The sequence below is a fragment of the Leguminivora glycinivorella genome, chromosome 21 (assembly GCF_023078275.1).
Source record: "Leguminivora glycinivorella isolate SPB_JAAS2020 chromosome 21, LegGlyc_1.1, whole genome shotgun sequence".
In the NCBI taxonomy this organism is placed as follows: domain Eukaryota; kingdom Metazoa; phylum Arthropoda; class Insecta; order Lepidoptera; family Tortricidae; genus Leguminivora; species Leguminivora glycinivorella.
In genome coordinates this window covers 10,332,838-10,347,816 of record NC_062991.1, presented here as the reverse complement: position 1 = coordinate 10,347,816, position 14,979 = coordinate 10,332,838, and the positions used below count along the sequence as shown (strand labels likewise).

Here is a 14,979-nt window from a genome sequence, read left to right as displayed (position 1 = left end):
ATAGTCGGTAAAAAAGTAACGCGTAAACGTTTATTTCTCATTTGTTACATTGTACTTCATTATTATCATACTGTATGATTGAATGTCCTACAATGTTCTACAATATATTAGGTGGTGTGCTGACGTGCCCAAAATGTGCTCGAAGATTTAGCCATAAGATAGGGTACGCGAGCCACGTAAAGGCATACCAGAGAGTGGAACAGCTAGGTACACTCTTTCTTGAAATTGTCTGTTCCAGAATGAGGGGCGGCTCACTCCGCGATTCTATCGCCGCGCTACAAGTACATGCCGGCGGAACAGCTACACTCTCTTCCTTGAAATTGTCTGTTCCAGAACACGCAGTCGCTGTGGCCGAAATCGGCCAAGACAGCATCATCACTGTATGATTATATTGTTTATCAAGTCACAGCTCTCAATTAATTTTTCATATGAGAGACCGTCGTCAAATAAATTGAAATTAGCGCAGAAAACGCACACATCTCCGTTTCTGTTAAAATCAGTGTTTTGTACGTTGCTTCTATGTAATATTAATCAAACATACAGTTACTTCTCATTGCTCCAACGCCTACCTAGTATAAAATCGGAAAATCTTGCCGAAACATTTTCGGCAACTAGGAACTTTGCCAGCGTTTTTTGAACTCTAGCACAATTTCTGATGGTGAAGTAACAATATATAGAAACTTACTTGATGATGCCATCCTCGATGTAGACATCAGCGTCCTCCATGCCGTCATCGTTGACGACTCTCCCATTCTTGATCAGCAGTCGGTTCTGGGAGCTCTGGAACAATCATCATCATATCATCAGGTTAGTATAGCGTATTAATATTTATACACCACCTAAGTATGGACTCTTGGGCGAGCATGTTGTGTTAGACCGCTTGTCCTAACTAATACGGAGATGAGACAATGGAGAGGCAAGACCTTACACGTACAGTCCAAAAAATTCTGGAACTTAATGGATTTATCTGACAGTAGTAAGGAACTTTAAGTTTTATATATAAGGCCGCCACAAAGATCACTACTTGGTCGATGTGACACCAGAAGGCCTACACCACCCTATATAGCTTCATTGCCGGCCGTATAAATGTAAATACATATATTGTATTGTATAGTAATCTTGTATATAGTGTTATTAGTTACTTAGTTTTAGTTTGTTACTTTATTGCAGTGCCCTTACAGGGTTGTGTTGAGTCATTACCATTTATAGAATACTGAATACCCCAATACCGAATACCTATGGAGCTCTTCTTAGCCTATATTCATTCAGATAATGATACATATTATAAACAATATCATTAAAACAATAAAAAAGAACTATGTACTTTGTTCAATTTATACCTAACTATCTTAAAGTCAAAAAATATTAAAACAAAAATACAACTGGGCAGGGCACATAGCCAGAATGAGGAACAACAGATGGACAAAAATTGCAACATACTGGAACCCAAAAATTGGCAAGAGAAAGAAGGGGAAACCCAAAACGAGATGGGAAAAAGACATCATAGAAAAAATAGGAAAAACCTGGACAGAAATAGCTACAGACAGGCAAAAATGGAAAGAAATGCTAGATAACTATCTATCCATATTAGATTCGGAAGAGGCCTAGGTCAAAAGACCATTACGAACATAAACAGAAGAATATACATAAAAAATAAGAATAAAAACAAATGAAACTAGTTCGTGAAAAGAAAGGCTTTAATAATAATAGTCCTCTCAACTACTGGTGTTATCCCTAAATATCTCCATCACAGTCTGAAACTGGTTGACCTGAAACCAAATACTTACATACAATTACAGAAAGCATCTATACTCAATACTTGCAGAATCGTACGTAAGTTTCTGCAAGGAGAAGAAGAAAGATTTAATTAAACCTGATTACCCCGTATCATCTACTTGGCCTCGGCCCGTAGGTGATATTAATTACCAGCTTAGGCTGAGAAAGAGAAATCTTAAAAAGAAAATAATAATAATAATAATCTTAAAGTCAATCGATTTTCATTTAAATTTTCGTTCAAAATTATTACCTAGAATCTCAGTGAAGTGGAAGACGGTTCTTCACTTTTCACACGTTTTTCATAGGCACAAAAGTCCTATCAGTGAACAAGACTAATCGAAAACGTGCCTTATCGCTTATTTGTCCCTACAAACTGTACAACCCAAGTAACAATTTCTGGTCCTATAGTGGTCGAGAGCACCAAATTAAATCACATTAAATGGTCCTATAAATAGTTTATATTGGTACTGTAGAGCCGATTTGGCGCAATTATGCAGCCATTTAGTGATATAATAGGGCTATAGCAGTATCATCCGTGACGTTTAAGGTCTATAATGGTGATGTGATGATGACTATTGTGCTAATTTGTTGACATAGAGGACACAGTAACGCTATTATAGTATCAATTTATGCTATAGTAGCATTTGAGATTCCGTTATACAGGTTTTTTGTTCTGTAATAGCAGTTGCCGTCCCTTTTAATGCGAATGAATGAAATTTCTAAAATAATTTAATGTGTGTAATATTTAACAAAAACTGTTCTAAACGAGGAACTTTATGAAAAGTGGCGTGTGATCTTATGAAGTTTAGTGTCAATCAAAATAATTTGGATTTCGTATAATTCCATCATTACTGCAAAAAGATATGCGATGGAAATTTTACCGTTAAAAGAATATTAGTTTAATGGAGTATTTTAAGTGCGCCCTCGATTTATACCTGTTTTGAATAAAATAAATAAATATAATTTAATACAATAAAATTATTGGCACCATAGTTTCTACTATGGATCCAAGAAGTAAAACATACGCTTTTATAGTTCGACTATGTCACTTATCATACGCATTCACTGCCATAAGCCCGCCATTGTGGATTCAATTAGGGTTGCATGAGACTTTAACTATGATCCAGTTTAACTTATAAGTTCTTTATATAGAAAACAATACTTGTTTTCAATGTTTTACTATAGAAAGATCTTCTAAACAGTTTTTTTTTTATAAAACATATAGTAAACTCAGCTATAACGCTATTGTGTTTTAAAAGAGATACCGAAACCATTATTCCACAGTTCTGTGATATAAAAGAGTCATTGTGACGTATACGGCGATGAGATATAAAAGGCATTAGAAAACGACTATTAACGCTTTTCAAAGCTATATAAACGTATCCTCAAAACTTCATTATACAGCAAAATAGCTCTATAATGGTATTCATATCACTACTACAGTGTTAAATACTGTAGCAGTGTTTTCCAAAGCCATTATATCCCAAAATAGTGGTATAGTTAGGTTTTAATTTCTGTTAAAATACGACTACTAAAAATACTATAAGCGGCTTGTTGGGAACCTTAATAGCGCAAATTGATAGCATAACAGTGATTCCTAACACTATTATACAATAATATTGTTCTTTAGTAGGTTATTTGATCCTGTTATAGACCAGGCCTATAGCGGCTCTATAAAATGGTGATATAAACATTTACATCACTTCCTAATAACACCTTTTAGCTGTATAACACAACAGCTATAGCGGCTTGTCGGGAACCTTAATAGCGCAAATTGATTGCATAACAGTGATTTCTAACACCATTATATAATAATATTGTTCTATAGTAGTCATATTTGATCCTGTTATACACCAGGCCTATAGCGGCTCTATAAAATGGTGATATAAACGTTTACATCACTTCCTAATAACACCTTTTAGCTGTATAACGAAACAACTATAGCGGCTTGTCGGGAACCTTAATAGCGCAAATTGATTGCATAACAGTGATTTCTAACACCATTATATAATAATATTGTTATATAGTAGTCATATTTGATCCTGTAATAGACCAGGCCTATAGCGGCTCTATAAAATGGTGATATAAACGTTTACATCACTTCCTAATAACACCTTTTAGCTGTATAACGCAACAACTATAGCGGCTTGTCGGGAACCTTAATAGCGCAAATTGATTGCATAACAGTGATTTCTAACACCATTATATAATAATATTGTTCTATAGTAGTCATATTTGATCCTGTTATAGACCAGGCCTATAGCGGCTCTATAAAATAGTGATATAAACGTTTACATCACTTCCTAATAACACCTTTTAGCTGTATAACGCAACAACTATAGCGGCTTGTCGGGAACCTTAATAGCGCAAATTGATTGCATAGCAGTGATTCCTAACACTATTATACAATAATATAGATCTATAGTAGTCATATTTGATCCTGTTATAGACCAGGCCTATAGCGGCTCTATAAAATGGTGATATAAACGTTTACATCACTTCCTAATAACACCTTTTAGCGGTATAAGCTTATAGAGCTAAAAGGTGTTACTGGAGCTTTTATACGACAGGAGGTCAGTTTACGACATCTATAGTAGCTTTTGGCGTCGAAAACCAAAATTATAGCACTAAAATGTTACTTGGGAATGCTCTCGAGCATGTAGTTTTCAACACTCAGAAAATTTTCAAGATCTGCAACATCCGATATCAGGAATGCCCCTTTGTTGCATTCTTTCGCGAAGCATTTTTTCATGCAGAAGACAATTCTTAATGCTTTTTTGATTCTGAGGAAACAGAGACATTAAGTTAAGATGAGTTTTAGTTTTTAGGTACTATGTCCATTCCATACTTTCAACTTGGTACCTAAAACTTTGATTTCCTCCCAGGCACAACATGCCTTGCTTACTTACTAACACAACGACCTCGCTTACGCCGTGGCTTGCGTGGGCGACGGTCGCGCGATGGTCGCGCGACGGCGATGCAACGCATACGAAATCAAACCTTATCGATATGGAAGTATGAGACGCGACGGCGACGGTCGCGCGACCGTCGCCCACGCAAGACACGGCGTTAGTGGGAGTTGCACTAGCATTTTGTATCGACGTCTAGCTACGCTATGGAAAATGACGCTGCTGCGAAGTTGCTTGGAACAGCAGCTATATGTGGAGTGGGTCTTACTCTTGGTCACTTTTCATCGTGCTGGGTCTTACTCTTGGTCACTTTTCATCGTGCAAGGAAGAGGCAGCCACATGTGGACTGGATCTTACTCTTGGTCACTTTTCATCGAAGTTTCAGGAAGAGTAAACAGTTAAACAGACTTTTCTAGACTGTAAACAGGTGGATGAATCCTAGTGACGTCAAACACACTAAAGGAGGCAACCAGAAGACAATGCTAGGTTTCATAGAGGACTCTACGAGACCTCGTTTTCACGCAAAATAAGCGCGATGGTAGGGTAGGGCTTACGTTTTCAACCGTATATTGCCAGCGAAATTTCGTTTGAAATCACCAAGACCCAATCAAAAGTTCACTAGCAAGCGAACCAATAGATTCTCTTACCTTGACTTAGTTCTTGTTTGTAAGTATTAATTTTATCATCGCAAAATCTCAAGCCTCCAGTTATCAGGAATGTCTTATTGTCGCCATTTTTATCGGCATAAAAATTGCGAACGCTTCAATTGCTGATTTGCTGCGATAAGTCGTGATAAGAGATGAAACAACAAGTAAAAATGCGCCTACATGTACCTATGTTACTTTAACTATCCACTATATTATTTAGTTTATGACAAGCTCCATAAGACAAAAGAGTCAAGAGCTGATATAATGAGTATACTAGCTAGAGTTAGACCAACCTAAGTTGATAAACATTTTGATAGGGCTTGGTATTTTAAATGTTACACTTGTAAGAAATTGTGACGCTTAAAGAATACTTGCATTTGCACTAGCGGATCTAATCAAAATCGCTGCCAACTTAGGTTAGTCTAACTTTACCTACAGACTTAAATGCGCATACAGACCGTGTACCTAAGCATGAAACTCTCAAAGAGAATTTTATACATATTATAAATGTTGATTCTTCTTAAGTGTTTGGTGGTTTAAAGTCGTGGATTTCAAACTTACGTTGAGCTCCTCTACATGTAGATATATTATTCTGGGCAAAAATGAGAAAGACGACATAAAAAAATCAGGCAGGACCCTTACAAAATAGACAAGAGATAAATAATTCCATAAGAAAATCAACCGAACCATTTGAATCTGTATATCGCAGCAAGTCCTGTGTTATAAGACTTATAAGTATTGCTTCTTTTGAGTTTAGATATATATGCATCTAAAATAGCACAAGTTTATTTCTACACACAAGGAATCCTGCGCAAAACACATGAACCGGTTTCCGATCCTTTGTCATCTTAAACACGTCCAAAGGTTACTTTAGTACACAATACCACTCAGAAAAGTAATAAAATAAATCCAAAGGAACATTCACAATATGCCCTTAACTTTTACTGAGAACTTTCAATTCATTTCGCGTCTGTGGTTATTTATAATTAAAAAACAAAAGAAAAAGAAAACTTTTAAATTTAAACTTGGAACTCACTTTTATGTTGATCCCAGAAACGGTTTTGCCAGCGTCAACGGTCATTTTTGAAAATGGAACGTTTTAAATAATAGCGGATAGTTTTTTTTTTAATTCGCTCGGACTATGGCGTCCGCGCCACAACTCGCGGGGCTGAAACTGAAATTGTGACGCCTAAAATAGAAGGTGTGCGTTCCCCTCGGTTTCCTTATACGCTAGAAAGAGTAGAAAGTGATAAATAGCCATCGATAAAGTTATACATTATCGCTGATCGCGAGATGGTGTAGATGTGGGCAGGGCACGTTTATTTTCGTGGCAGTGTAGTTTGAATTGAGAACGTTGTGCGAACTGTCAAAATGATCAAAGAGCGGGATTTACAATCTGTTTCAGCTAGACCAGACGGATATGATTTTTTATTGGCTTAACCATAGTTTATACTTTATACCCATGTAGATCAAGTGTAGATCAGTAGGTATATGTAGTATGCCAACTTAGTCGACTATTAAATAAGAAAACTAGGTACATATTACATGAAACATTAAGCGAAAACTACTAAGTGAAAAATTGAAAATGTAATGCGGCTAAGATTGATACCTTGAAGAATTTCACTTTTATAGTCAGATTTGTGTGTTGCCTTTTTCTCAAATAATACTAAAGTACTGTAATATGTTAAAAATGTACATTATCATATGAACCTTCCGACCTTAACAACTCTACTAAGTTACTAACTAATTCTATCAATACACAACTTCTGTATTTTCCTAACGGTAAAAAGTGATCCCAAGCATTGCGTAACCATTGTTTAGAACGGAATATAAACATAATAGCAATGAAGAAAATGATAGGTGATTGACATCATAGAGGCTGATTCTTATTTCAAGCATTAAAAAAATTGAAATCGTTTTGATTTATCCATGCAGATTTTTCTGAAATCGATCAGTTCCTGAGTCGTATTATCAGGGGCCCATTTCTCGAAAGTTATTAGTTTAATAATATTAGTGTGTCGTCATGGCAACCCATACGATTTGACAGTTCGTGGACTAATAATATTAGCTTAGGCTAATATCGTTCCAGAAATAGGCCCCAGGCACTAGGCAGCCGATAACGATGTTTAGTGAACTGAAGGCCAAGGTCGTATCAAAATAAAATTCTGCATAAAATTGTCAACACAATTGGCAACTCGATCGAGCCAATCTCGAATCCAGAAAAACAAGACCAGGGGAAACGCGCGAAATCCACTTTCATCGGTTTTCTTTTTAAATCGACAAGCCATAGATCGTAGATGTTACTGGCTGACAAGAAACGATATAATGTGATTGCGTGAGAGTTGCTTTTTATCACTTGTCAGGTTTATTGACTTACGCAAAGTTCACGCAGTTCATGTTAGCATAGCATGGACTTCTGAAATAATAATGAATATGAGGATAATTGTACGGCTAACACGCATGTAAAATGGCCGTCAATAGAAATTGCGGGCAATGTAAACAAACTATTTTATGAAGTATCCGTATTGTTCTAGCACTATTTTATTATTTGATGGTTCAGGATCATTGGACCTTATGTTGTCTGAAAATAAACGGATTAATTTTTTTACAATTGATTTAGCAGTATTTAATGAGGTAGAACGGAATGGACACGTTAATATAATAATTTATAACCACAAAATTAAAATTTTGAAAAAAACCCCGACTGCGACATTGTAGATCGATTTTCATGAAACATGGCTAAGAACCCTCCCGAGAAACTCAGCTTTCAGACAAAAAAAAAACTAAATCTAAATCGGTTTATCCGTTCGGGAGCTACGATGCCACAGACAGACACACACACACACAGACAGAAAAACAGACAGACAGACAGACACGTCAAACTTATAACACCCCTTCGTTTTTGCGTCAGGGGTTAAAAATAGCGTGTGAGTAAATTTTAAGTTTTTACTTTTTATGTAAAAATTTATTGACTTATTTGAACCACGCATACGTTTATGTTATGAGCCTACCTACTTACTTAGTATGAAATTTGTTACTATAAGACTAATATATATGCTTTTTCTAAGGTGCTGAAACAACAGCATATTAGGCATGTTATTGGAGTATGTTTTGGTTAGATATTTTTAAGACTGAGATAACAAAACTCTCAACCAGACATGTTTTTATTTAACCTGCCAAAATAAACACTTTCAAGGTAAACCAAAGTCAGACTAAAATAAAGATTTATTCCTTAGAATTAATCTGGATTTCTTATCTTGTATATAATTGTATTTCTGAAGTCAAAAATCCACCAACTGGACTTACTTACCCACTACGAGTATCTAGGTTAGGTGTACGATAGATACCTAGAATAATTGTTTTTCTTATTGTTCCTCACCATATATCGTATATGATCTATTAATATTAAATAAATAAATATTATAATAGGACATTATTATTACACAGATTGACTGAGCCCCACGATAAGCTCAAGAAGGCTTGTGTTGCAGGTACTCAGACAACGATAAAATATAATATCCAAATACTTATATACATAGAAAATATCCATGACCCAGGAGCAAATATCTGTGTGTGTATCTGTATCACACAAATAAATATAAATTAATACTTATTAGAAACTGTAGGTCTAGAACTAATATCATATTGTAATCATTGATAATAATTGTAATAATTCCATGCCGGCGGCTATATTTCCGAGCTCATATAACCCGGCAACCTTCAAATCTAAAGTGAACAGGCATCTTCTGGGCGAGCTCACTCCAAGGCCAAACGTCTTTGCCTTTGGCTAGTCTGTGGTCAAGAGTAAGTTTCGCCATTTTCGATACATATTACCTATATTAGATGTTTTAAAAAAAAAAAATTATATGGAAACATTGTCAATGAAAGACTGTTTGTTTAATAATAAACAAATAAGTTACTATGTACTTGTGTATTTTCTTCAAATGTTTGGGATCTAAGTGAATTAACCAAAAATAGCTATGCATTATTTTTCCTAAAAACATATATTTGGAATGGAAACCCCAGCATTCACTGCACAAACCCAAACATTTCTCGCCTTGTCCTCGGTAATCGAACCGACACAATATTTGTACAGCTAAAAGCATTGTTATATAATGTTTCGCCTTTTATTTTCGATGGGACACTTTATTACCTATATTAGATGTTTTATATAAGATTTCTTTGGATATTGAATTACGTCGCGGCTTGCGTGGGCGACGGTCGCGCGATGGTCGCGCGACGGCGATGCGACGCATACGAAACCAAACCTTATCGATAGTATGAGACGCGACGGCGACGGTCGCGCGACCGTCGCCCACGCAAGACACGGCGTTAGTCATATTATATGGAAACATTGTTTCAATTAGGTACAGTCAACCAATTGGAACCCTAGGCCACTCTACAACCATGTCAAAATGACAAGCAGTAACAGATTTCTTACAACCTGATTTACAACGTCACCACAGTATAATAAAGAGTACTATCGTACAGTATGGCCACTCCCGCTCCCCGCTGAAAGTGCCGCCCACCCCCTCTCGGTTACCTCACAGTTACCGCCTGTCAAAAACGCGACCAGTCGACCTGTCATATGTCACTCATACAAGCATAGCACGCGTTCACCTACACGAGCTTAGACTGTGTGCTAGGAACGCGCCTCTTTCATATATTTGATCACCAGTGTCCGAGGTGTGACGTCATTGTGACATAGTTCTACAGTGGCCTAGGCCTACATACTTGTCAATAATGGTCTGCATGCGCCAGAAATCCATTAACTTGGACATTTTCATAAATGACGTTTCTGTATTTTTAACCCCCGACGCAAAAACGACGGGGTGTTATAAGTTTGACGTGTCTGCCTGTCTGTGTCTTTGTCTGTCTGTATGTTTGTGTGTGTGTCTGTCTGTGGCATCGTAACTCCCGAACGGATGAACCGATTTAGATTTAGTTTTTTTTTGTTTGAAAGCTAAATTAGTCGGGGGTGTTCTTAGCCATGTTTCAGGATAAATCCAGGTCCACTATGTCGCGGTCGGGGGTTTTTTCAAAATTTAAATTTTGTGGGTAGGTTATTGTGAGCTGGTGTGCAAGATAAATGCACTGTACTTTCCTAAGTTATGTAATGCATATGTAATTTCATTGTGAATGACCAAGGGCACAAGACAAAGGTTCGACACAAAGGGTTACTTAGCTACGACCAATTTAACTGACCTAAAATATTATACATAGAAGTTGGTGACATAGTAGGTATGTTACCTAACGTGCTTATTTTTATACAAAAATACAAAAGCTTATTTCATTACCATAGACAAAATATAGGATTAAACAGTAGGTATAGTTACATGCAGAGATAAAATACAGTATGGTTAGCAATACCCCTCACACTATATAGGTGACGTGCGGACTCAGTGAAATACCAGATTAATCAAAATGGCGATGAGAAAAATGCAGATTTATCGAGAGTTTACAATTAATATTGCCTAAACTAATTATTAAGCTAATGTATAATTTGGCAACCTGTCACTGCAATGTCACAGTTTCGTTTTCTTTCAACCCCTTATTTGCCAAGAGTGGCACTGAAGCATTACTAGTTTCATGTGTTCTGCCTACCCCTTTATGGGATACAGGCGTGATTGTATGTATGTAATGTATAATGTATAATTTCTGAAACTACTTTAACGAATGATATATAAACAATACGAACGGGCCACTTTGTGTAGTGTTTTAACGGCATAGCGGATAATCGGAACTTAAGTAGAGTTTGTGAACCTGCCTACGATATAGAAGCTCCCTGGTTCAAATCCTAAGGGCATTTAATAATACGTTCGGATGCAAGTAGGCATAGCAACAAGTTCTTTGTGATAATCGTTTGACATTACTTATCAAGCCGATCGCTCATTATTAGAGCAAGTTCTGTGTACTCAGTATACACATGTGCGTTGTCCAATCCAAACATTAAGTACATAATACAAACAATAGCTAAATATAACATGCAAATAAACAAATTGAAAGGTTATGTCCAGTCCAGTCATATTGGGTCATGTTTGTTCAACGTCAATTTGGAACATTGAATTCGGGTTATTCCATTCCAACCGAATTAACGTTACCAAATATTTCAAACTTAATGTCATACAGGTATCCCATGATAGGATATTTTAGGTACTTTTCCTCCATGTGGCATACGCAGCCGTGGGACACCCTGTATAACGGTAGGTATTTCAAAATTACAGCGTTTATCCAGTTTTTAATTCGAAACATGCTTGAAAAAATAATCGAGCTGATGAGTAGCTAATGTTAGTAAGCGATTACCGTTAGCCATGGATATTTGGATCATAATTGCAGCCATTGTTATATGATCGTAATTTTGAATTTTATATTGACTCGCTAATTTAGCTGTGCATCGTAGTACAATCGTGCAAACTCTTAAAAAATGATTTACTTTGTATGTATAAATAAAACACATTCAAACCAGTAACCAGCACCATGCAGTAGCTTCTTTAAAAATAATGGCCAATAAACGATTTAATGCAACTATTAACTTAACCTCTAAAAGTAATCGTTTAACCCGATTTATATTTAAAGCCGGCAGTAAAGTAAATTGTAAGTCGATGAACTTCGATAATGCATCGATGTTTTTATAAGCCACATTTGGGCAGACATCTTGAATGCACACAGTAAACATCGCGTATTGGGTCAAGTCAAAGACTTATATCGTGGCAGAAGAAAAATTTTTTTTTTTAAATAAAAACATCATGCCGTCCCTATCGCACTATTTGTAAGTTCGATAGGGACGGCCTGATGTTTTATCATGACCATGCTTGTCTGTCTGGTATGCCTGGAGAGCTGCAGGGCTTGCATATGACTGACGCGACAGTTTCTCGCCGCACCACAAATCACGCGTGTTTCTAATTGTATTAATTGCATAAGGTCGATTAGTCTATGTTGCGGCGACATAATCTCGCGCCAATCATGTGCTGGCCCTGCCGAAGCTGATAGAAGTAAAATAACTATGATGTATAGACAAATATGTATTGTAATCAGAATCAAGAAGAAGCAAGGAAGAAGAAGAACGATGTCCGATGCTGCTTTGTATAATTTAGTTTTGCAGAATCTTGCTTGCCACAAGTGAGCTCTTTTGGCCGCACGATCCTCTCCCATCCTCTCCACATGGCCGAGCCATCGCAGACGAGAAGCTTTACTCTCGCCGATGACGTTGGGCTCGCCCACTAGCTCTTCCACCTCCAAGTTCTTCCTGACTCTCCAAGAGCCATCCTCTCATCAGATCAGATGAGAGATCAGATGTGGCATCAGATTGCACAGGATAGGAGCGAATGGCGGAATCTAGTGTCGGAGGCCAAGATCCACTTCGGGTCGCTGAGCCATCGCAGTAAGTAGCAGTGGCGGCGCGCTCATACAATCCAATTCCCACCGAGTTGCCCTAGATGTTCCGCAACAAATACCAAAGTTACAAACCACCATTGAAATAAAAAATATACTTATAATATTTATAATTAAAACATTACGTATTGCCTCACAAATAATAACACCATTTGCTTAAATTCAAATATGTACCTAAAATTATCGCGCGCGCGAACGCGAAGTGAAGCTACTTATGCCTAAGCTTTCATATTCATTCATGGTCACTCCACACAGATACAAAAATCACGCACACGCTGATAAAAACAGCCCGCTCAACTAAAGTCCAAAGCAACTCGGCTTCTTATCGAGTTATTCATTTGAATACAAACCGTAAACAATGCGTTATAAGGTTTATATTTGAAAACACGCACATACACATTCACAAAGTCCGCGCGTGTGAGTGTTTGCCTATCGCGAACTCCTATGTACGTAATTTGGGCGCAACTATCTCTTTTACTCTACTCATAGCAGGATTGAGATGACAGAGAAGGGTGACCGTCATTTGGGAACACATAGACAGCCAAGCGCACAACATTCGATGGCTCGCACTTGTTCATTTGAATTTAAAGCTTCGAGTGAAACAAATAAGATTGATATTACAGTGTAATAATTGCATGCTAAATATTGCCATACTAAAATTATAAATGTATTAGTGGGTAAAATTTTATTGTGTTTTGTTATCGCACATATATTTGTTTTAAATAAAAGCCTTTAAATATTGATAGTTTCTATTAAAAAACCGAGAATCTTATTTAATTTAAGTTTAGTAATGTGGTAATGAACGTTTCTTCATCAGATATACTTTGTTTGTATGAAAAGGTTTTTAAATTCGTGGGTGAAAATGGAATAATATCACTGCAACATTTGCGTCCCGCTTGTTGCCGAGGCTTCGTGTGCTTTCAAATGTTTTGTGTTATTCTCTCAGTTTTTTTATTAACTTGCTCATTACGTGCAATATATCAGTGAAATTTAAATGATTTGGAGTTTCGGTGTCGTGTTTTAGTGACAGTGCAAGCCAGAGTTTCAAGGTTAGATACTACCTGTTTTTAAGAGATAGTTATGACTTTCTTTGGTTTGTTTAGTAATGGCAGCGTTAATTCATTTTGACTGTTGTGTCTGTTGTATAATAGATTACTTACTAAATGAATCAACACGTTTTTCGACGCAAACATTCGAAATAAAGAAATGTCACGCGAGGCCGTGATCGTCCAGAGTTAAATATAAGTTATAAGCGGAGAGATGGCTTTGTTAAGCGCTTTCATAGCGGACTGTATGATAAATGCACTTGGATAGGCGCCTAAGGTACCTAATATAGGTAGGTTGCGTTTTTTAGGGTTCCGTAGTCAACTAGGAACCCTTATAGTTTCGCCATGTCTGTCTGTCCGTCCGTCCGTCCGTCCGTCCGTCCGTCCGCGGATAATCTAAGTAACCGTAGGCACTAGAAAGCTGAAATTTGATACCAATATGTATATCAATCACGCCAACAAAGTGCAAAAATAAAAAATGGAAAAAAATGTTTTGTTAGGGTACCCCCCCTACATGTAAAGTGGGGGCTGATATTTTTTTTCATTCCAACCCCAACGTGTGATATATTGTTGGATAGGTATTTAAAAATGAATAAGGGTTTACTAAGATCGTTTTTTGATAATATTAATATTTTCGGAAATAATCGCTCCTAAAGGAAAAAAAAGGTAGTTAGAGGGGGTTCTAACTTTTGAACCATATGTTTAAAAAATATGAAAAAAATCATAAAAGTAGAACTTTATAAAGACTTTCTAGGAAGATTGTTTTGAACTTGATAGGTTCAGTAGTTTTTGAGAAAAATACGGAAAACTACGGAGCCCTGCACTGAGCGTGACCCGACACGCTCTTGGCCGGTTTTTATTTTTTGCTCTGTGTTGCCTTCCAAATATATTCACGCGCCGCCACTGGTAAGTAGTAAGTAAGAATCTTGCTTGTGTCACAGAATATACCTCTATTATGTAGGTAGATTATGTACAAGCTTGTGTGCAATTGCAATCGCATGGCAGAACAGAACACATTAGTTTCATCTCTCCGTACTAGTAAACTCGTACGTAGAACGGTCCTATTGACGATTCGTTCCTTCGGACAGTTCGAACGCTGCCTGCGGTCACACCGAGGTCCTCATGCCACTTCGGACGAAGATACGGAGAAAATCCGAACATCGTACCGTTGTCGCTCTACGCAAATTCGTCACTTCGTAATTATCATGC

The 14,979-nt window shown here is 37.0% G+C and overlaps 1 protein-coding gene across 3 annotated transcripts in view; it reads right to left on the bottom strand.

Annotated features, from left to right (window-relative positions):
• Positions 1 to 14,979, bottom strand: part of LOC125237500 (dihydropyrimidinase 1) — an 83,422-nt gene that overhangs the window by 51,214 nt on the left and 17,229 nt on the right. For 2 of the 3 annotated variants that reach the window (XM_048144616.1, XM_048144617.1), the window contains exons 1-2: positions 6,369 to 6,498; positions 686 to 780 (exon numbers count right to left, since the gene is read on the bottom strand). In XM_048144616.1, the coding sequence (XP_048000573.1) occupies positions 686 to 780; positions 6,369 to 6,413 (140 nt within the window). In that variant the 5' untranslated portion in view covers positions 6,414 to 6,498. Of the gene's footprint in view, positions 1 to 685; positions 781 to 6,368; positions 6,499 to 14,979 lie in introns of those variants that run through there. The other variant, XM_048144620.1, reaches the window with a different exon arrangement.